General features: G+C 32.6%; 4 protein-coding genes across 5 annotated transcripts in view; 1 reads left to right on the top strand and 3 right to left on the bottom strand.

The window, feature by feature from the left end:
- Positions 1-16: 16 nt before the first annotated feature.
- LOC102598819 (uncharacterized) lies at positions 17-3,540 on the bottom strand. Its single transcript, XM_006346999.2, has 3 exons — positions 1,480-3,540; positions 1,182-1,272; positions 17-506 (listed from the first exon to the last, which is right to left on the bottom strand). Exons 1-3 carry the CDS (start codon positions 3,418-3,420, stop codon positions 316-318), a joined length of 2,223 nt encoding a protein of 740 aa, XP_006347061.1. The 5' UTR covers positions 3,421-3,540; the 3' UTR covers positions 17-315.
- Positions 3,541-10,743: 7,203 nt separating this feature from the next.
- On the top strand, positions 10,744-15,555 carry LOC102598484 (E3 ubiquitin-protein ligase RNF8-like). The gene is made up of 5 exons (XM_006346998.2): positions 10,744-11,103; positions 12,207-12,357; positions 12,461-12,527; positions 12,629-12,863; positions 14,940-15,555. Exons 1-5 carry the CDS (start codon positions 11,006-11,008, stop codon positions 15,148-15,150), a joined length of 762 nt encoding a protein of 253 aa, XP_006347060.1. The 5' UTR covers positions 10,744-11,005; the 3' UTR covers positions 15,151-15,555.
- Positions 15,556-16,713: 1,158 nt separating this feature from the next.
- LOC102597946 (tetraspanin-19-like) lies at positions 16,714-18,840 on the bottom strand. Of its 2 annotated transcripts, none has more exons than XM_015308664.1 (6): positions 18,392-18,840; positions 18,177-18,276; positions 17,980-18,060; positions 17,436-17,540; positions 17,121-17,335; positions 16,714-17,038 (listed from the first exon to the last, which is right to left on the bottom strand). In XM_015308664.1, exons 1-5 carry the CDS (start codon positions 18,556-18,558, stop codon positions 17,138-17,140), a joined length of 651 nt encoding a protein of 216 aa, XP_015164150.1. In that variant the 5' UTR covers positions 18,559-18,840; the 3' UTR covers positions 16,714-17,038; positions 17,121-17,137. The 2 variants fall into 2 exon arrangements, with proteins under 2 accessions (XP_015164150.1, XP_006347059.2); XM_006346997.2 differs by having other exon boundaries at positions 16,714-17,029; positions 18,392-18,839.
- Positions 18,841-20,180: 1,340 nt separating this feature from the next.
- LOC102597627 (general transcription factor IIH subunit 4) overlaps positions 20,181-23,160 on the bottom strand; it is a 10,511-nt gene continuing 7,531 nt past the window's right edge. The window contains exons 13-15 of the mRNA XM_006346996.2: positions 20,965-21,045; positions 20,644-20,718; positions 20,181-20,544 (exon numbers count right to left, since the gene is read on the bottom strand). Of these exons, the coding sequence (XP_006347058.1) occupies positions 20,407-20,544; positions 20,644-20,718; positions 20,965-21,045 (294 nt within the window). The 3' untranslated portion in view covers positions 20,181-20,406. The remainder of the gene's footprint in view (positions 20,545-20,643; positions 20,719-20,964; positions 21,046-23,160) is intronic.

Below are 23,160 nucleotides of genomic sequence, written 5' to 3'. Positions count from 1 at the left end.
GCAAGTGAAAGCAATTATGCAGAATTCGGAAGAATCGCCACAAAACTGTGTAAATACAGCTGCTAATGGAACCAGTAAAATATGTAGAATACACCTTAAAACTGTTGTAGTAATCAAAGAAAATGTAGCTCGAGTTTATTTTTGATTTTGTCTATTATTTGACAGATGAATGAGAAATTTATATTCAGTAAGCTCCCTGCTTCTTAATTCAACCACATGGTACTGATAAATCTGTAGGCTGTAAGCTTGGCTTATGCAAGGGCTTAATATTATCAAATGGTGAAAAAGAAGGATAACTAAATTTTTATTGTATGACTATCTATACCAGTACTTGAGCTCAGATATACAGGATGACAAGGCCTTTTGTGCTTGAAGGTTATCGGAGTCCATATGAAGGGCATCTTTGTATAGCCTTTGAGCCTGCTGCAATAACTTCACCTTCTCTCTACTTGTTCTAGGCCGTAGGCGAGATCTGTGCTGCAATGCTGTGGCCCATCTGAAAAGAGCTGTACGAAGAAAATTTGTCGTAAGCCCACATTTAAGTAATCCATAGAATTCATTTGTTTTCCTTCTTTGTGAAATAACTCCATATTAATTATGTTGATGCTACTCATCCATTAAAGCCTAGCTATACAATGACCAACTCAATACTATTATTATAAAAACAATGAGCAGCATATATGCGAGGAGAGAAGGGCTGATATTTGCTTTCCACGCGCTCTTACTAGTTCATTTGTTATTATCCAACTTTAAGTTCGCCAAAGATAACACATCAGTTTTACCAGTTCAACTTTTAACAAAGCAGAAAGAGACTGGAAGAGAATATCAAAAAGACCATCCATCAAATGGCATAATCAGCTGGCCATGAGGTGACACCAACTTTCTCCTTTCATTAGTTAATAATCAAAACATTAGGAACTTATGACGAAAGAAGTGGGAGGGCGAGCTCCTTTATTGTTGATAGATTTCTTGTAGCTCTACCGCAAAAGAGAGGAGGAAGAAGAGTTAAACAATGGTCATTGCTGGAATGGTTATAAGACCAGGATTCTCACAAGTTATGGTAAAATACTTCTTCCTACTTCTCTTGTTAAATATAAAGACAAAAAAAGAAAGACGACCATGGATTAGTACACATAAAAGACACTAAATTTACAGCATAGAAGAATAGTTATTTCTCATACCATCAGGTGCATATACATTTCCTCTGGAGATCATTGCATCGAACTTATCAATTGCAGCCAAGAAAACTTTGTCAGCATCACGTGCAGCACCCTGGAATTTGGCAGAACAACATTGACCATGAAAGGGGTAGAAAAAGTTTCCAAACAATCTAGTAGCTTTAGTGAGAGCAGAGAACTGATAAGCAATGCTATTTGAAATTAGTTCATAATATGAGATATTAATCTGATTTCACAATTTTCAGTTCAAACCATCAGAAAAAAGAAAATTAAACCAAGTAATCTCAAGAAAGATGCTTACAGGTCCAATGTCTGCAATCAACTGCCCACGCAACGAGAGAGCAATCCCCCAATTATACAAGGCTCTCATATCATTCCCATCTATCGACAAGGCAAACCTATACTGTCTTCCTGCCTTAACAAGTAGTTCTTCACACTCTTCACATACATTTACAAGATAAGATGTAATTTTGTCTTCCCTTGGAACCGTATCATCTAGCGCATCACGTATTTTAGCCCGTTTATTCAATGATACAGCATCAGTTAGTAAAGCTCTCAAATCACGGCTGATCCTTAACTTAAGTTCTCCATGAAGAAGGTAAGTATTTCCCAACTGTCCCACAGCCAATAAACTCATGGGCCGGATATCTATAGCTTTTGAGAGCAATATGGCAGACTCGTAAAACGCGTTCTCAGCATGTTTGTCACCGTCTTGCCTCCTTAAACAGTCCTTTGCTTCTTGTACAAGAAAATTAGCTTCAGTAAGGTACTTATTAAATTGCAAATCAATGGAACCTGCTGAAGATGGAGAGTGACCAAATTCAAATTCATTTGAGGCCTCATCTCTATCCATGGAGGGTTCCTTTTCATGATTTCTCATCTCCTCTCCAAGAAAATGCCTGTAGGTGTCTTCATCATTTTCTTTTCCACCAAAATGGCTCCTTACTCCTTCAAAATTCTCGACCTCCTTTTCATGCAACGAAGATGCTTCAGCTTTACTTTGCTCCATACTGATGCTAAAATCAATAGAATCAGCTAAACCATCATCAGAAGCCCAAGATTCAAATTTACTAGGATGACTCATTCTATGAGACACCTGTTGGTTACTCCTAAATTGTACTCTACTTGTCTGGTAACTATATTCTTCTCTGTTGAAAACTGATTTAACAGTGTTACTATCCATCTCGGAAAAATTGAAATTTCCATCAGAAACTACATTCATTCTGCTAGCCTTCCCAAATGTCTCACCCACTCTGTCTTGTCTAATGGCATCATCATCGAAACTGCGCCTTGAAGTGCCACTATGGCCGTCTAGATCCATATCAAAATTCAAATGTCTTTCTTTAGTAGCAGAACTCAAGATATTCCCTTGCTTAGAGCCATTCATCTTTCTGTCCATCAACTCAGTCTCACCATGATCTTTCATTTTACTAGACTTCGAACCAGACTTTGTTTGAAACAAACCAGCAGCAATCTGAAAGAAGTCGAAGCCATATTTACCCGGCTCCTTCTTCTTCTTACTCGATTTTTGACTGATTTTCCCCCCTATTTCTTGGCCTTCAATTGACAAACTTTCAATACAACCTTCTATAACCTTTCTAGCATTGAGAGCAGAAAAATTCATAGATTCCAGACTCTTTTCGAAACTTTGCAAATCATTCACAGTAATTTGATTACACTCAATACCTTTCCCAACACCCTTCTTCAAATTACCAATCTCCACATCTACCCCACTAAGAAAATCCACCAAAACCCTTAGTTTCTCAATAAAATCTTTAAAAATCTGGTCTTGATGCAATCTCTTATTACCATCTAAGTTCATTTTACCACCATTAAAAACCCCAATTGAAAACCCAAGTGCAAAAACAATAACACAACCAGGAATTGCTATGATTGAGGAAACTTTCACCCTTGAAATAGCCAAAGCACAAACAAACCCCAAGAGGTACACAAAGACAAACTTTTTATCATTAATTCCTAGTTTATTAAGAAAACTATGAAGCTGGTTGGACTCACCAGGGTTAATTGGATCACCAATGAAACTTGGGTCATCCCAGCCACCACAAGATAATGACTCAGAAGCTGTAACAGAGCATAACGTTAGAGTCTTAGCAGTATATGAAAATTTTCTTGGAAATGGATTAGTGTTATGTGGGGTTTTCTTGGAAAGTTGTGGAAAGTGAAAGAGAAAATTTTGAGGGAAAATTTGAAGATAGAATCTTTTTGAGATAAGGGTATTCATTTTAGCATTGATTCAATTGAAGATTATTATGAAAAGAATCCAATCTCTCTGGTTTTTCTCAGCTGAAGGTTCTGAACTGAGATTTTGGTGGCATTGCCCTGTTTCTGGGGCAGAAGGGCATTTTCGTGAATATTATAGTGGATAGGGGTACTTGTGTCTATTAAATTATCAATTTTTACCAAATTTTTTATTTGTTATATTAGATTAATGTCTACCTAAAATACAACCTTTTTAATAAATAAAATTTCCTTTAGGTCCACCTTAAAAACCAAATCGGCAAAAGGACTAATTTTTCCCATGATAAAATCTCTCCCATGTTGTTGTTTAATCATTAAGTGGTCGACTGGTAGCTGGTTAGAATTATGAGAGGTATTAGTATTTTTTTTATTTTTGAATAAAATTATTTGATTTTCGAATTTTGAGAATGAAATCATTTTAATTAAGGAATATTTTATGTCAAAGTAATTTTTTTTGTGTGAATTCGAATGAAAGACTAAAACGAATAAAATGTTGTTGTTTCATTTCGTCTTGTGAATTCGTAATGAGTAACATTAACAAAATAATATGGCAAATTACAATCCAATATGTACTAGTACCCACTATATAATTTTTAAATAATGTATATTTTATACTAATTATGCATATACTATATATATATATACACACACGCATACACAATATATACATATCAAATCCAAAAGTATATGAAGTGTATACTTCGAGCCAACAGGAACCCAAAAGACACGGGCTTTGTATAAGTGGTGACAAAGTCCGTTTCTTTCCACAAAATAATTCTTTTCGAAAGGCCCAACTATTCAAGGCCCTGTCCAATAGTTGTTGATAAAATATAAAGGCCCATAAATTAACAAAAATGTGCAAAAACTGTATTAGATTCTGGTGAATTGTATCGAATTCATTTTCAATTATAGAGCGAACAGTTACCTTATAAAACTTTTCCTTTTTCCTTTAGTTTAAGTTTAACTCATTAGGATTGGTAAGGTAAGGCCTACCCCTTGCTTGTACTTATCCCAGGGAGTTTTTTCTATTTTTAATGAAAGACCACTAAAGACTTTGTCTGGTGGTAAACTTGCCAAAATAATATATGAAGAGAGTTTAGCTCATTAAATTCACATTATATGTTGAATGATTGAGAAGAAGAAATGGTAAGACGGGGCCGTTAGAATACGAAATTGCTTAAAACATGAAACTATATCAACAAGAACAATCACAACTTGTTCATCGAGAAGTCACTCGTGACATACTGACTAAAAATTATCTAGGAGCAGATAATAAAATTCAAATAATGATTTTATTTATGTCATTTTTTTAAAAGTGAGACAATAATATATTCGAAAGTCACTTAGCCTTTTAGTTTTTTCAAAATAGTCGCTTTGTGGGTCGGTCACACCAATCAAGATCAATATGTAAACCACAATCGCTATTTTATTCTAGTGTGCACTCAAAAAATATAATCCATACCAGATTAGTTCAATCTTCAATAATGCAACAAACTCGACTGAAAAGCACAATCAAAAGGAATCAATCCTTAATATATCATAAGAATATCATCTGCTATGCCAATTCAACCATTGTTCATACTAATCAGAATTTTACAAACATCAATGTACATGTAAAAAAGAAATGTTGGTTTCTGCTCAATTTTACCTTCTTAACTACTTTTTCTGTCTATTTTTAATTGTTATGTTGCACTTTCAAAAGTCAATTTGACTAATTTTTAAAGTTAAATTAAATTACATTTATTCGATATTTTAAACAAAAAAATTTAGATAGTCTAAAACTGTACGAAAAGTACTATTATAACAAATTTTTGCGTATCAATATGATGAAAAATATATCGTAAAATGTTAGTCAAAATTCATATAGTTTGACTTTAAAAAAAAATCATGGCAATTAAAAGTGAACGGAGAGAGAAGAGGTACACCATGGATAATGGTACCATAATTTAAATTATTATTTTATGACCACTGAATTGGCCCATTGGAAACGTATATAATTGAAATCTTGAAGTGATCTTGTTACTTCTAGAATAATTTCGATTGTTCTTTTTGGACACTTTGTAACTTTTCTAGGCGTTGGGGTTTTTATCGTCAAAAGAGTCCAAAAATGATTAAATCAATAGTCAATTTTTTGAACTAGCCATATCCCATGCCTTTTGATTGTTTTGTATGATTACCTCTTTAAATTTTACTCCAATGTTCAAATCACAATATACTAATTTAGGTTCTTGTAACATCTTTTTTACCCTTAAAAATTATACTAATTTAGTACTATATATCTCTTTTAAATTCCTTCACAAAATTATAAAAGCAAAATAAGAAACATATTTCACTTCTTCACCTATAAATTCCTAACATCAAATAAACCCCTCACATATTTCGTTCCACCTTAACCCATTACTTGCACAAAATATTCATATCAAATTATAATAAGGTAAATATATATATAAATTAAATATGTTTGAGCGAAAAAAGTCGATGTTCAAACATTTGTCACGTTTCTTTTAATTTAGAATAACAGTTGGTTTCGATAAGTTTAGGGGACGTGTGGTAGTTGGTTTGTAATTTTGAATTCCGCATAACTAAGACATATCATAAATAAGTTATGAGAAATATGATGTATAATTTATACATGATAAAAGGTGGAAAAAATAATATTTGTATAACTAATACCTACATAAAATAATACATACATAACTAATTTCTATATTACTAATATCAATATAACTCTAATTAGCTACCAAACGATCCTAAGTTTTACCCCGTGAACATGATAAAATTTCAATACGCTCAACCTTAAAAGGAATCAAATTAAAATATTGAGAGATTCTCAAACTAGAAATACCTTAATCAAATAGGACAATGAATATTGTAACGTTGAGAATTCATTTTTTAAAAAGGGAATAAAGCCACAAAATAGTCAATTTATATTTAAATTCCAACTACTAATTAATACCACTCTTGAATTGCTGTACCAAATTAAAATGTGCAAAACTAGAGGACAATAGTTTCCAATTGTTTTACAAACAACTAGCAAAGGAAAATTCCAGAAAAAAAAGAGTAAAGTTTTATTTAAAATAGATATTATTAAATTATCATAAAACAGTAGTTATGATATTATTTATATGTGAAGAAATAGACAATTGCATCTATGTCCTTATCCTAATTTGATTGCATGGTTTGAGGGATAGTGATATTAAATGATAAAAAAAGATAATGTTTTTTTATATTATATGTTTGCCTATTCATTTTGACATCAAACCCCACAATATATATTCCCCTATCATGAAGCTTCATTATCTCTATATATTGATTATGACCCACCATTTATAATATCTTTTTCCTAGCTTTCATCATCCAACTAATCAATTCATTCACAATTTTCCTGTGCAATTGTGCATTCATTTATATTAACCAAGAAAAGAAAAAAAAACATAGGTAAAGTGATTTACTGCTCAATTGGGATTTTCTATTGCCCAAATATAAATATTAAATATCGAATGTAAAATAAAAAAATTGCACAAAAAACAGATATTTAATTGTATGGTTTAATTTTTAAATAAATTAATTTTAATTTTTTTTCTTTTAACAATTGAATTTATGCTTAGCCGGATATACACTTTTTGAAGGGTGAATGATATAACTTATAAAATATTATAAAATAAAATATAAATTTATGCTTGATACTAATAATTTATTTTAAAGAAAAACATAGAGATCATGATAGATATTGTTCTGAAACTCAAGAGTTGTGGTGGAGTGGTAAGTACTCCTTCATTTTTAATCAAAAGGTCTCGGGTTTGAGTCTCCATTGCTAGGGAGCGCTTTACCCCAATGTGGAACTTCTCGGCGCAAATTCGAATTAATCAAACTCTAATATAGGTACTGAACACCGGATGGAAAACCAAAATAAACCCAAAAACTTCTTGATAATGAAATTTGAGTTTTTTTACAAAATTAGATCCAACGGATTCTTTTCAAAAAGATTGTAACTGATGATTCTAACCTTTGACGAGTTGACTTGGTGATTATTCCATTAATAGTATAATAGTATCTTTTGGCAAAAAAAATGTTAGAAAAAAGGCATACATATTTAATATTTAAATTATATATACACAAAAATGAAGTTTGGAAAAATGATATAAAATTTCCAAGAAAGTTGAAAAATATGAATATTCTAGTAGACTTTGGCACCACAATTAGTTAGATTTAATACAGATAAGTTAGTTTTAAATACTCTTTACCAACCATTGGCCCCATGTTATCTATTGACTTCTCAAATTTTCAAAAAAATGCTTAACATAATATATAAATGTATTTAATTTGATCTCAATTAATATATATTTTCTTTATCCAATAATACTTATTTACTATACTAAAAATATATGTCCAAAAATACTTGTCAATTTTATAAAATCCATGGATAATTTTACACTAATTTATCCTTATCATTAATTATAGTCATTTCCCTATTAAATTTTTCAAAATATTATATTTATTATATTCAAAGGGTAATATAGTAAAATTACTCTTCTATTTATAATTTCTTCAGAAGTGTGCCAAATCAATAATGGACAACTATTATCGGACAGAGTATGTTTTTTAATTTTAGGTGTTACAAGTAACAGGATGGCTAGTTTTACGATGCTCCATCTTTTTGTCTCGTTTATTGGAGAAAAATATGTAGGTGCAAGTGCAATTAGCAATATTTTTGGGGATCCAAAAAAATGGATCCCAACTTCTCAAAATGTGTTGAGGGGACTCCCATTATTTCTTGGGATACATGCAACAATATTCTCCAATTCGTTTTAATTTACGTGCTATAATTTGAGTTAATAGAATTTATGTTGCTAAAAGGAATTTTTTTAAAATTTGTGATTTTAAATATATTAACTTTTTGCGTGGTTATAAGGATTTTTATTAAGTGTAGATGAAAGATTTAAGATTAATTATTTTCAAATTTAACAATCTCTTAGTTTCTAATTTATCCTTATTATTAATTATAGTTATTTTCCTAATATATTTTCAAAACATTATATTTATTATATTCAAATAGTGATATTGTAAAATTATCTTTCTATTTATAGTTTCTTAAGAAGTGTGCAAAGTCAATAGTAAATAATTATTGTTGGACAAATGGAGTAATTAGCGGTACACCCATGAAAAACATAGAAGTGTTATTGTGGTGTTGGTACAAGCTAGAGGATCCACCTTGAGACCTGAGTTCGAATCCAACTAGAGTATTTATTTCATTATTTTTATTTAAAATTTTTAAGTTTATCTTAGAGCTCATATTTGAGCTAAGATAATATTGATGCGTTTGAGGGCAATCCTTTTTTTTTTTTTTAAAACAAGAGTAAAAATAATGAAAGCATTCTGAGATTATTATTTTAAAAGCAATCAATATCACTGATACCTTTATCATCGAAAACTTACCTTTTTATCATAAAAAAAAGTATTGCAATAATGGAATTATGTAATTCTGCGCTTTGAATGATGAAGAAATATTTTATAATGGTTAATTGATTAAGTTTGGTAAGGATTTGGTCATCATGAAATTAGAATTAAATGTTGATGCTTGACACTTGCAATTTTAATTTAAACAATCATCACTCTTTGTAAATAATAAATCTCCCATATATAAATTTTAATAATCTAATTGATTTACCTACTTTCAATTAAAAGTCAACACGGTTGAATCATTAAAAATAATTTGGTCATTTTGATCTTGGATTATATATCTCACCAAAATGCTTGAGATAAAAAATGGATTAATTAATATTCCTTTCATTTCAAAATAAGTGAATTATTGATGCAATGAACCCTCGCTAAGAAAAATTGTTTAGGACATAATCATCACTTTTCACTTTTAGTTATTCTCAAACTATTCTTGAAAATATAAATAATTCAAAGTAAAATCATAAATATGAGTAATTAACTCTCTTTGAGATTATTACCTAAAAAATACTTATAAATGAAGGACAAGAATGAAAAAAACAATTCCAATAATTTTCTTAAATTTTGAACAATTCACTTATTTTAAACTATGAAAAAGCTCCAACAATTAACTTATTTTTGAAACAGAGAGTGTAATTAACTTGTTGTTTCTGGAGATGTCTTTTGGGTAATATTCGCTTTATTAACATGGACCACCAAAAAAATATGGTATCATGTCATTAATCAGAAATTTCGAGTTTAAATTTAGTGTATACAAAAGTTTTTAATAGAAAACACTTTTCCTAAAATGAAATTCTATATATTATAAATTCAAATTAATCGAATTTTAATACAAATATTAAATATCAAATTGAAAAAGAAGAAGATGGACTATGGTTCTTTTCGTGGTTCTAATATTCAAAATTGATGCTATTGAAAATATTGTATTTTATTTTTTAAGTTGCAATATTCATCATATTTCAAAAATAAAATGAAACTATTACGTGTTGTACATAATTTAATTTCTTTTTATCATTTTTTTAATTTGGTGTCGAACATTTATGTTGAGTTATGACTAATTTGAATTTGTACCAAATTATAAATTTTTATGTTGAATTAACTTTTTCCTTTTTATGTTGATTTTTTGCTTTTTAATTTTGAACAATTGAAGCACTTGCATTGAAGTTTGCGCTGGAATCTCGTGATTATACTATATGATATGGAATGATTATAAATTAAGATAAGGTTAAATTAAGATAATTACTTTTCATTTAAAGAAAAAAGATAAATTAATACTACAAAAGGAAAATAATTAAATTATGAGGGCCGTACAAATTAGGTAAATGGTCAAAAAAAGAGAAGGCGAGTGGCAAGAAGGTAAATAAGAGGAATCGAAAGGGCAAAATTAAAGAAGGATGTGGGGTAGCCGTCATCGGTGCGTGGACGAAAAGCAACCGAAAGTAAAGGAAAAAAGTTGCAGACAAAACAAAACTAACCAAACAAACACAAAACAAATAAAATAAAAAAATTGTAAAAAAAAAAACAGATAATAAAGAGAGAGAAATAGAAGAATTTGTCATCATGTATTAAAAACTGACTAAAAAATCCTGTTTACACTTTACTTTCATGTCAGTTTGTACTATATTTACTATCTTCAATAAAATAAAATAATAAATCGGTATCATATATCTAAATTAAAAACATCACTTATTTTGAAACGAAGTTTGCAGATTCGCGGAGCTCAAATTGATGTGCTTGTTTAGTGGTCCATTAATTTTGATACATTACAATTCCAAATTTACCCCTAGTATATGAGTATTATTACTTTTGAATCCTTTTGGGTTGTCATAAGTTCAAGTCCACGTGTCCAGTTTATAAGAACTCTTCCATTTTTTTCTCTTTCTTCATTCTGTACAGTAAAAGGAGCAGAGAAAAAGAAGAACAAACAGAGTCATCAAAATTTGGGGAAAATTCTTACAAGAGAAACGCATAGATTTTGATTTGAGGAAAAAAAGGGGTGGTGTTGAAGTGGATTTGTGATGGTAAGGAGTGTTTGGTTGTGAGTAAAATTCGGTTTTGTTTGGGTTTTGGGTGGTTAGAGAAAAGAGCGAAAGAGAAGGAAGATTGGAGATATGAATAGAGGAGGAATTGGAATTGGAGGGCCAATGCGAAAGTCCTTTAAGGACTCTCTCAAAGTTCTTGAAGCTGATATTCAGCATGCTAATACTCTGTGAGTCAACTTCTTCTTCATCATCAACATCCTTAAAAAAACAGAACTTTTTTGTTCATCCTTCGTTTTGTTGCTCTTGTTTATCTGTTATGCTTGGGGATGAATCTTTATTGTTGTTTTCTGGAGTTTTACTGTCATTCTGTAACACCCTTCCTTTTTCACTTGAGAGAGATTTTATGGTTTCAGAGTCCAGACCATTTCAAATTTCAAGTTTGCTTTTGTTTTGATAATTCCGTTCAGAGGTGATTTTTCTGTTTTTTTTTTCAATTTGTTTGGTGGTCTATTTTGTTGTGAATGATTTTTATGATATGGGTTTTTTTTTTTTTTTGCTAAAAAGTTTGAAGCTTGCTTCAAACTTTTTCTCTGATTTTTCTGTTTCTTGATTTTCATTTCTAATTCTATGAGTTCTTTTTTCTACTGTTCTTTATGCAAATTGAAAATTTTGTGGTTAGATTTGCTAAGATTTGGTGGCAGTGATGACACTGTTTTCGCCTTTCCCTTTTTGTTTTTTTCTGTGTTAAGAATTGTGGTGCTTTTGAATAAGGTTGTTATCAGTGTTTGTTTTGAGTTCACTTCTTTAATTGCTTCAAACGGAGATAAAGTTGTCATTTTAAGGCTAATCTGATGCTTAGCTTGTAAAAGCGGCTAAACTCTAATATTATGATTAATATGTTGCCTTTGTTTATGATTCCAAGGCATACCTTCATCTTGACTATATCCATTTTAGGTACTTACTGTAAGGTAAGTCTTCTAGTTTTCCCACTTTTTTTTGTGGGTGGGTGGGTGTGGGGTAGAGGTGCTTATTTTTGTAATGGTGTGTAATTCCTTGAATTTCAATTTGTTGCAATGTGGTTACATAGCTGAACAATCATAAGAGGAAGTAAATTGTTGCATTGTCCATTCTGTATTCCTTGTTTCTGCCGTTCCGTTTTTTTCCCACTTCCCTCCTTTATTAGTGGCATTTGCAATTCAGTTAGGTTGGTTTGATGAACTTTTCTTTGTTCTGTATGGTGAACATGTTTGTCTGGACCTGGTAATTCAGTGTTTAGTTCTTCCTTGATAGTTCTGTCATTTGGAATGTGATTGTTGGAATTTGGGTGCAGGGCATCTGACTTTCCCCGAGAGTACGATGGAGCTTGCCTACAGATGAGAATGTCCTACAGTCCAGCAGCTCACCTATTCCTTTTCTTAGTGCAGTGGACTGATTGCCACCTTGCTGGTGCCCTTGGATTGTTGAGAATTCTTATTTACAAGGTATGGATTGTTCATGTTCATGCATTGCTAATTCCTTCTATTTCAAGCTGTTTTTCATGCTGCAATAACGTGGCGTTGGACTGGATTTTTCTTTGGGCTCTAGGTTTATGTTGATGGCACCACAACCATGTCAGTTCATGAAAGGAAAGCAAGCATTAGGGAGTTCTATGGTGAGTTTCTACAATTTCCTTCATATTTACATTCATGTGAACTGTTAAGATAAATCAGCTATACTGAATAATGGTTGCTAATCATCATTAATCTTGTGCAGCTGTTATTTATCCCTCCTTACTTCAACTTGAAAGAGGTGTTACTGATTCAGAAGACAAAAAACAAAAAGCAGTTTGCCAGGAGAGATACAGGAGAAGAGATGATGAGGATTACAGACAATCTTCTGACTCGGATATTGAAAGGGAAGACGAATGTGGAATCTGCATGGAAATGAACAGCAAAATTGTCCTTCCCAAATGCAATCACGCCCTGTGTTTGAAATGCTATCGTGAATGGTATGTTTAATGTTGCAGTTTGTGTGAGATAGAAGATGTGTGTTAAGTTTAACTACTATATTCAGTTTTCTATGATCGGTGGGGTGGGCCTGGTAAATTTCGAGCCACTTCTGAAGACGTTAACTCTCTCATCCCACGCCAACTCCACATTTCCTTTGCACTCTTTCTAACCCCTTCATACACTTAAATGTGTTACATAACAGCTGCCGATTGCTACCTGGTGTGAGGTCCTGTGGGTGGTCCCTCTATTAGGTAGTCTGGGGCTTTCTTTCTCTATTTATCAGGCTAGCTATTTCAAAGACGTCTAGGGTAGGAACAAGTTAATAGCTAGGTCTGGGTTGTTAAAGGGTTAGGTCAGTATTTAATTTCTTGTGTGCATGTTAGCCACATAACTTAATGATACAAAAGTCTTTTTAGTAAGCTGGTTCTTTTGTACCTTAGTTTTTGAAATTCATTATAGAGATGACATGCTTAGGAAAATGCCTGCATCTGTATCTCCCCTTCCTTTTGTATGGTTGGCAGTTTAATAAATTATGATAAATGCTTCAGATGGGTGTCAGTTTCCCTGTGTCACGGCATAGTTAAGCAGAGCATGGTAAAATGGAGCTACGTCAAGTGATATAGCTATATAGCTTAGGCTGGTCTGCTGTGTGTGCTTATACATTCTTCTTTATTGTTTTCATGTCTTTATGATGCAGTGCCCATGTGCAGGGGAAATGCACTATCCTAAATTGTAACTATTATTTCATTTTATTGAGGGAGTATTATCAGTGTTAAATCTCTATATAAAACTAGCAGTCATCATCTTAACTATCTGTATTTAGGAAACATGTTACAGCCAGTGTGATTTTTCCTGCTAATCAGTAACTCTGAATTGTCTGAGAAGCTGGAGTGCATCTCTGCTCTTTCCCATCACCGTAATACTGGGTTTCAGTGTCATCTTTTGAACATACTGATCCGAGATGTTTTCTTCTGAGAATCTCCCCTGCACGTGGGTGGCATGGAGAACATCACTAATAATTAGTCAAATGAAAAATTGGTGAATTAAATGCGAAGAGGCAGACCTCCACCTCCTAACTGAGCCTCCAAGTTTTTTTGCTTGATGATGACAGATTTTTGTACAATATAGAGATCCTGCAGACACCTAGATGTGCTGCTATTCCGCAGATTGTGGGGGCTATTCACACAAACCTTGCAGCTAGGATTAGTTTCCTAGTCCATGTAAATATGCTTCATCCATTTAACTGCATTTGGAGTAGTCAATGATATTAGGTAAAGATATCTCTACAGTCCTAGGTTGCTGCCTTTCCATGGGGGATGTTTCTTAGGAGAAGTGGGATAACAGGTTTCCCATGGCCCTTTAAAGCACTAGAGGAGGCATGAAGTTACTGCTGGATATAAGTTGCCTCACCATTTGGGGTGAAGTAAATACGGTCCTGCTATATCTTATTCAACTTTATGAAATGAAACAGGGGAATACTATATTCTGGCACCAAATTGATGGAATTGCGTCTTACAACCTTGGGTAGCCTGGTGCACAAAGCATCCTGCGTTAGCAAGGTCCGGGGAATGGCCGCACTTCCAAGGGGTGTTATGTTGATAGCCTATTATAATGGAAACATTAGTGGCTTGTTCGATGGCTCGAACTGTGATCTATAGATCACACGGAGACAACTTTACCATTGCGTCTTACAACCTAATGGGAAATTATTAAGAGGGAAGAAAGGGAAAAGCACAGTGGCGCATTTCTGCATTCTGAGTAGGTTAAATTGATTTTAAGCTGTAGCAATCTCCTAAATAGTGGAGTATTCGAAATTATTAATTTCCTGTGGAATGCGATATATGGAACTTAGTAGTACCATTTTCTTGTTAAGGCCCTCTTTGGGGAGAATAGCAGCTCTTGCTGGTGGTCAAGTACTTTCTTTTTTGGGTCACTATTGCACTCGTTTCTACTAGGGCGTCGTACTTTATTACTCTGCAAAATATGTATATTCAGCATTTTCTCTCCTTTCTGTACGGCTAATTTTGCTTGTACAACTACTCAAACTGAGAGTTATCTAATACAATGCATTGCAGGCGTTCGAGGTCACAATCATGCCCTTTTTGCCGCGATAGCCTTAAAAGGGTAAACTCTGGTGATCTGTGGGTATACATGGACAACAAAGACATCGTGGACATGTCAACGATAACAAGGGAGAATCTGAGGAGGCTATTCATGTTTATAGATAAGCTACCCTTGATCGTTCCAGATAATGTTTTTGATCACTATGATACTCATATAAGGTAGATGAACAATGCTTTCATTGGGGGGGATTGATCATACTAAAGATCAAGAAATTGGTCTCGCTAGATTTAGAAATGCAGGTGGATTACTTTATCACCTTCTGATTAGAAGAACCCGACCGAGTCATCGTGGTGCAGGGGTTGAAGCCAAGTTAGATTAGCCAAAAAAATGGAGCTTTTTAATTGTACCTCCTAATTTGTACATGCCTGTACAGTTCCAGTTTAACTTCTTGAAAACACAAGTGTACCCTTTTGTTGTTTGTTTTCTAATCTTCAAGTATGCCATAAATGCCAGCATTTGAGCTTTCTCAAGTGCAGAGTTTTATGGTTGCTATTTATAAGAGTGTATAATATATGATGTACTTAGATACCAATCTGTAATTTTCCCTTTTTTTTGCAAGCATTTGAAGTAAGGTATTGCTGTTAATTTCTTACCCAAGGATATGAAATGGTTCAGAAAATGAAAAAGTTCGCATAGGATTTTCACTAGGCATCTCCAACACTTAATTTTACTCTCCAAATATAGCGTTCTCTATTTTTTCATATAATCAACTCCAACCCAATTCTCTATTTTACTCTCTAAAAAAGAATCTTCTTTTCTCTCCTCAATATTATATTATTATTTCTATTTCATTTTTGTTTTTGTATTCCATAATATAAATCTTTTTTTCGGAATAATCATCCTATATAATTTCATGTAATATAAAATTTTAATTTTTTGAATTTTTTTATTTAATATTAAATTATATTTTATTCTAGATTTTTAAAGAACAACTACGAATAATTGATAAAAGAAATCAACAAGCACAACTGCTATAACAAGCACAACTTCTCTAAATCATACACTAATTCCTTTTTCGAATATCGTTAAATCTAAAAACGACCTATCGGACTACTAAATTATTGTTGTGATTTTTAAAATTATTATGTTATGCATTGTATTGTATTGTTATCTTGTATTTAAATTATTATGTTATGTATTATATTTTTAAATTAAATTTTTTATCTTATCAATTAAATTTTGTGCATTCTTCATAGTGGAAATTAATAATAACATCAAATTGTATCACAAAGTGATGAAAATATTTAAAAATATTTAAAATATTATTAATTCGAGATGAAAGTAGTACATATCAAATAAAATATTTTTAAAATTGTTATATTACATTTAAAAAGAATTGTAAATATTAGAGATTTAATTAATAGCCTTAATATGAAAAATAATATATTAATTACAAAATAGTAGAAATAATAATATAATTATTCAAAAAGTGAAACAGAGAGTATGAATAGTAGTTCTCCAAATTTTGGAGAACTACTATTCAACTCTCTATAATTGGAGAGTAGAGGGTAAAATAGAGAGTGGTTGGAGAGAACATTCTCTATTTTTCTCTCCAAATATAGAGAATGGAGAGTAAAATAGAGTAGGGTTGGAGATGGTCGGGTTTAAAATACGAAGAAGTCGAAAGGAGTTTAATATGTAATGGGATGGAACTGTAGGGCCTTTTAGCAGGGTTATGGTTAGCACTTTCATTTCCCTTTTTTCCTTTCTTTTCTTTGTTCAATATTCAATAATTTACTTTGACAGTAACATACATATCCAACATATATAATTCACTGTGATACCACTTAAAACATAAAAGTTGCAAAACAATACTACTATTTTAAATATACAAATATGGTCTCATCTGTTTCTGAATAAAAACTCATTCTTAAGCAATTGGAGAAGCTACATAGCATAACCAATACTGCCTAAGCAGTATATCCTTGGTCCCAAATCCCAATCACCAAACTTCAAGTTCAATATTTCAGTTGTGCTTACTTAATGCTGCCACAACAACCTTTTTCTTTCCTTAAAGGAAAACTTCATTCACTTCAGCTTTCTGCAAAAACTGGAAAACTTTAGTTACATAAGAAGCCAAAAAAAAAAACAAGCAAGTTACAAGATTTTTCAATTCTAACAATTGAACAAACCTTTTGTCTTCCAAAACTCAAACATTCTTGTAGACAGAATGTGGTTCAATATGAACTGGTTCACCAATAACATATGGATACAGAGGATTTGGTGGCAGTTCCGGAGGGCGAAGAAGTGGAGCTGATGGTTCTGCATATTCGCCTTCATACTCATGACTATTTTCCTTAACTTGCCCAAGAGTTCTTAGAATTGTAGCCAATAAGATACAACACCCCTGCTTATGATCATTTCTTAGTTATTAAGAATCATGTAACTAATTTGAACCAAGAAAAAACATACTAAAATTCTTGAAGGTGGTTGCTTTTATTTCTTACCTGTGTTAGAACACAGAGCAGGGCAATCCATTGGCAGATATCGCTATTCGAGTCCACAAAATCCTTGAAATCATCAAACCTTCCTGATGGATCTTCTGGTAAATCCTGATTTAGGTAAAACATAGTGAGAGCATAGGAGAGAAGCAATTGTCCAAGCCTTGGCGGGACAGAGTTACCCGGTACATAAAAGTTTTAAGTTGTACAAACACATCTATTCGTGAAAAAACATGACTATTATGAAAATGAAAAGTCATTTCTATAAGAAAAATCTGCAGGTATAAACATGATCTTTGTTGTTTCCTAAAGGAAATTGCTTGTATTTTCCCCAATCTGTATACGAGCAATATCTCTTTAAGGAAAGTCTATTCTTTCACGCCTCAAAGTCATTTCTTCTTCAATTATATTTTTCTACTTTTCTTATAAGCTACCCTATGGAATTAGTCGAGGTGTTGCAACAAGGTTGTTTGTTGATGTTTTGATCAATAGAATACAGAAAGATAAATTTGAATATAACAATATGATAAAAGATTTCTTAGATGCATACCTTCTCCCAGTCAGAGTTCAAGAAAACATCAGCTGTAATTGCAATCTCTGCTAAAAGAAGCACAAATATGATGAACATATACTATAAGTATAGTTAAGGTCCATTCTTTTTTCTCTCTATGCAGTTTCTTTTTTTCCAACAACCAAAAATAAATTTCCTGAAAGAGTATATATGAGAAATATAAAGAAAAAGGATACTAATGAGAGGCAATAGGAGTTGGAAGAGTTTGCTGCAACATGACCAAGGAAAGTGATTGCACACAAAGCAGTGCCAACACCAAGAAATGCATGGATAAACCTGTCATTATTTCACCACTGTGAGTATTAGCACAGATTCCTTCGTTGGAAAATTATACTGTATTGTAAAATAAAAAAGAAAGTTAAATACCCAAGTTTCTTAGTTGAGAACTCACCAAGGAAATTGAGCATAATCAGGGGATGAAGGTGAGTTGGCTGCATCGCGCTGCCAAACTCTAATCATCCATATACCATAAATAAGCATTGCAATGCCCATAAATCCTATTGTTATGTTTGTGATCTTGAGGGATAATCGCAGGCAACTCTTTACAAGTTTTACCATCTTGAACTTTAAACAGAAACTGTTTCATTCACTTAGGAGGGGAAATAGAAGGTAAATAGCTCTTTATGTTTGAAAGGATACTTTGAAGAATGCATAAAAAAGCATATTGATGTGATTTGTAACTGTTTGGGTTGTTGATTTTTTAAAGAAATAATAGTGATGGTGGCATGCCTAGATATGCAAAAATTGCCCAGATAGGCTAAGAAAAAAAAGGAAGTTTCCAAGAAAGAGCTTATTGTTATCTACCAAGTTGGAGGACCTACTGAATTATGAGTTGCTTGTTTAGCCTATATAAACCCAAAATGGATCTTTGTCCAAAGATGTGGTCAAGGATAAGAACTAGCTAATTTCAAATTTTCATGATAACAACATCACAAGATTTTAAAGGAGAGCTAGGGATATATTATTGACAAAATGATTCAATGTAGATATTATGTTTATATCCACAACGGCTTAAGTCATCCACGACCCCTTAAAGTTATCCGCATAATTCATTTAGACACCTCAACTAGGACTCTTACCTATTAAACACTTTAATATTAACGAATATTTATCTATTGAACATAAAATGACAACTAGCTTTACAAATATTTTACGTGTAATTCACACACATTTTCTTGAAAAAATCACAAATAGAATTACGACACGTGGCACATGGGTCCAAATTTTTAATTTTGAAAAATGAAAAATATTTTCAGCCTTTAATAATCTAGAAAAATTAAATTGAAAAAAAATAAAAAAGAAAATTTCTCCCCCCACTTGAGCCATTAAATTTCTCCCCCTACTTAACCCATTGCCCTTTCTTCTTTATCTTCTTCCCTGTCACTCCACCATGACTCCTTAACGATAACAAAAAAGAAAATATCTCCCACCCAGCCCTAATACACCCACCTAATCTTTTGCCTTCTTTTTCTTCCCTTGTCACTCATTGTATTCTATTCTTCTTGTGATTATTGAAATTTTTGTGAAAATAATCAATGTAGATAAATTATTTCAAAAAATTGACGATGAAGAGAAATCAAAAGAATATCAATTTTTTTTACCATTTTTAATAAGTTTAATGAACGGTGATGGTTGCTTGATCGGAGTTATTGAAAATAGAGATGCATGAATGTCGGCAAACTTTTTAACTCCAATGATCCGATTATTTTCCTTCTTCTTGCAAATTCAATTAGTTTGTTTATAACGAAAAATGAAAAAAATAAGAATAAAACAAAAGGCAGAGAATTTGAAGTCTTTTAAAAATGGTGGGTTGAAGAAGAAGAGGACTTGTACATGGGTGTGGGGTTATTTTCTTTTATAAATAAAGAGATAAATATTTAATTAAATGAGTTTTTAGTTATTTAATTAATACATGCCAAGTGTCAAGAAAATAATCACTAATTTATTTTTAAAAATTAAAAAAAAAGTTCATTCACACGCTCAACAGCAGTGAGTTACACTTATATCGCCACATCAGCATTTTGTATTTAATAGATATATGTTTTGAACAATTTAGGTGTTCAATAGGTACGAGTCCTAATTGAGATGTCCAAATGAATTATGCGGACAATTTTAAGAGGCTGTAGATGACTTAAGCCTATCCACAACTAATAGGAAAATATAAAAGATCATCATCATGGTAGTGTAAGATTGACAAGGCTCTTTTAGGCTATCAATAGTTTTGACGATGATTTTTAATCCCATTATTAGTACAGATCACAAGGTGTCGAAAGAAGGAAGTCGAAGCACAATGAATACACACACCCACAACAAAATTCATGTACAAGTCAAACTGGGAATAAATATATAGACGGACGACAACTGATGAAATCCTTCATCTAAATGAAGGCCGTCTGAAAAGAAGAGTTATTGCTTTTGACGACGAAGAAATTCCTTCATCTCAGTCAAAATATCAGCTTTAACAACGAGACGCATTCGCTTAGAGTCCTCCCACAGTAATCCTCCATATTCTCTGGCAAAATCACAGGCAGCCTCAAAGACATCCTAAAAGTAAGCAATAACAATCATGTTAGGCAAACAGACATTAAAAAGTTAAATCAAAATTAAGGTTGCAATGCAAATATCATGGTGCTTGACACTCACTTTAGAAGGGAATTCATCGTAGAAGTGGGCTGGCTCCATCTCAACCCGATTCAGATCAGATTCCCACAATCTAATCTGGCATGAGAAAGTGGTAGTTGAATTAGATAATTGGACAAGAACTTATTTTCCAATAAATCTTTTCATTGGTCTATCTTTGTCGATGGATTGGTTGAATAGATTTTGGTCGGCCATAATTGTGGGAACGTGTGACTTGTCAAGTACAAATTCTATAAGAGTCAATTAAATGTGGTGCAATTAGAGTAATATTTGGTTTTTAAAGCTGTCTTTCAGTTTCAACACTATGAGAAATAGTGAAGGAACCTGATCAGTAACATTCTCCGGCACAGATGGTATCCTCTCTGCAACCCTAGGATGTGCATTCTGCTGAAGGAAAGAAACTATCTGCAATCCATGCATTAAATCACAACAGCAGTCAAAACTTAACTTCAAGCGAAAGAAATTGTAGAGTAGCTGCTCAATTTGTGTTGTATAACTATATCCATACAGAATACTTCATAATATATCACTTGAAACATTTTGACGAATCACCATGACAGATTGTTTCCCATCTAATTCAATGTATTTGATAACTAAGGATAGGATAATTAGAACTCGAATATAAACCACTCCAGATAACTCAAGCAACGGTTTCCATTATGTCATATTTAACTCTTTCTAATTCATACAGAATCCTAAATGCGGTAGTTCAGTAAGAACTTTAGCACCAGAAGCAGGGCAGACTCAACAAACATTGGGGGCCTAAAGTGAAACTTAAGAGAGGGGCCCTAATTTTTTTTTCTATCATATGTACTTTTATTTAAAATATATTTTTGTAGCTATTTCAGATGCAAAGTCACTACGTACTGTTTTATAATCGATTTGTTTTAATAATTCCTTTTCAAATGATAATATAGCTAATTCAGTCAATCTATCTTGAGACATTGTTGATCTTAAAGAAGATTTAATCAATTTTAATTTCGAACAAAGAAAAATTTGGTTGAGGCAACGGTTGCAGGAACAGTTAACATTATCTAATTATAAGCAATATGTGTATTTGGAAAAGAATCAAATCTTTTTATTTGATTGAGTATTTTCATTACATCATTATCTTCTACTTGTATTATTTATATTTAACACTTTTAATTCACAAAATAAATCTAAACCATCAATTCAAAATAACTAGTACGTGTTAAAGAAAGTTCAAGGTTAAGACGATATTTTTAAAAAAAATGTCATCATCTAGTAATCTCAATATTTTACCACTAAATAAAATCAAAATATTTTATATGCTTCAATTGGTTCAAATCTATTTTAAAGTGAAAAAATAGTTTGATCTACTCTACATATACAACGTAATCAACTCTAAAGATTCTTCAAGGGACTTAGTGATCTCGTTATCCATATTTTCATCAAATTGGTTTCTTACGAAAATCATATGTATATTCATGTCATATGCAATTTCTTTAGTAAAAATCATAGCATTCATAGTACATGTAAAAATTTTTTTTAAAAAAACAACATATATAAGTAATTGTTTTTTAAAAATGGGGACCCCCAAAAATATGGGACCCCAAGCGATGGCTTTAGTGGCCTAGGGGTTAAGACGGCCCTGACCAGAAGCACAATAGGTTCCAGTAATTCCATTAATGCATTCAAGAGTGTGTGCTAATTTTGAAAGGTGTGAAACTACTACTAAACATGATAAGTGTAACACCCCGTATCCGAAACTGACCAAAAATGCAAATTTTGAGAAGTTGCAGGTGCAACCCACGGTTGCCATCCACGGACCATAGGTCAGACCACGGCCCGTGTTGGTGGTCCGTGGTTCACCACTGCAACCCCTCCCCAAACCCAGCTCAGAAAATCGGCTAAGTCTCGACCCATGGTCCGTAGGTCAAACTACGGTCCGTGGATCGAGGCCCCCTTTACCCAGCCTCTGACACAAACGATGGCCGACCAGCACGGACCGTCCTTCGATCCACGGTCCGTAGGTCTGACCGTAGGTGAGGGTCAGTAGCCAGTTAGAGGAAAATTGTTGATTAGGTCAACTTCAAATGGTCATAACTCTTAGCACAAAAGGAATTATGTGTCCCATGACCTATGATATGATAGATAATTGAATCATCTTTCCAACGCCATCGAGTTTGCTAAAATCCAACCTCCGAGTAAAAAGTTATGCTTGTTTTAGTGAATCCCTGTCGGGCAAACTACGGACTGTAGATTGACATACGGCCCGTAGGTCCCGTCCGTCGATCACTCCGACAGCAGTTAAGTCAGGGGTCTTTTGGTCTTTTCCTATTTCGTTGGACCCCTAAGCTACGTCGTTTAGACCCTAAATTATGAGGTTTTAGTCAGTTTAAACCTAGAAACATAACTAGAACTTATCTAAGTCAAATCATTTATCAAAACATAGAAAATTAGAAGCAAGAGAGAAGAAAAAGGTCAAGAACCCTAGTTCAAGAACGCAACAAGTTTTCTTCAGTTCCAGCCCAGAAATCAAAGGATTTCTCCGTGAAA

This window comes from Solanum tuberosum, unplaced genomic scaffold, assembly GCF_000226075.1.
Source record: "Solanum tuberosum cultivar DM 1-3 516 R44 unplaced genomic scaffold, SolTub_3.0 scf00083, whole genome shotgun sequence".
In the NCBI taxonomy this organism is placed as follows: Eukaryota; Viridiplantae; Streptophyta; class Magnoliopsida; order Solanales; family Solanaceae; genus Solanum; species Solanum tuberosum.
The sequence above is the reverse complement of the archived record's forward strand: the minus strand, read 5'-3'. Positions and strand labels throughout refer to the sequence as shown.

Excerpts from the sequence above, each read along its gene's own strand:
- LOC102598484 (XM_006346998.2), top strand. The coding sequence starts at position 11,006 with ATGAATAGAGGAGGAATTGGAATTGGAGGGCCAATGCGAAAGTCCTTT. Across the intron at positions 12,528-12,628 it reads AAGCATTAGGGAGTTCTATG|CTGTTATTTATCCCTCCTTA; the intron begins GTGAGTTTCTAC and ends AATCTTGTGCAG. Across the intron at positions 12,864-14,939 it reads TTGAAATGCTATCGTGAATG|GCGTTCGAGGTCACAATCAT; the intron begins GTATGTTTAATG and ends AATGCATTGCAG.
- LOC102597946 (XM_015308664.1), bottom strand. The coding sequence starts at position 18,558 with ATGGTAAAACTTGTAAAGAGTTGCCTGCGATTATCCCTCAAGATCACA. Across the intron at positions 17,541-17,979 it reads TGAACTCTGACTGGGAGAAG|GATTTACCAGAAGATCCATC; the intron begins GTATGCATCTAA and ends TACCTAAATCAG. Across the intron at positions 17,336-17,435 it reads TGCTCTGTGTTCTAACACAG|GGGTGTTGTATCTTATTGGC; the intron begins GTAAGAAATAAA and ends GATCATAAGCAG.
- LOC102598819 (XM_006346999.2), bottom strand. The coding sequence starts at position 3,420 with ATGAATACCCTTATCTCAAAAAGATTCTATCTTCAAATTTTCCCTCAA. Across the intron at positions 1,273-1,479 it reads TGATTGCAGACATTGGACCT|GGTGCTGCACGTGATGCTGA; the intron begins GTAAGCATCTTT and ends GCCAAATTCCAG. Across the intron at positions 507-1,181 it reads AAATGTATATGCACCTGATG|CTCTTTTCAGATGGGCCACA; the intron begins GTATGAGAAATA and ends TTCTTCGTACAG.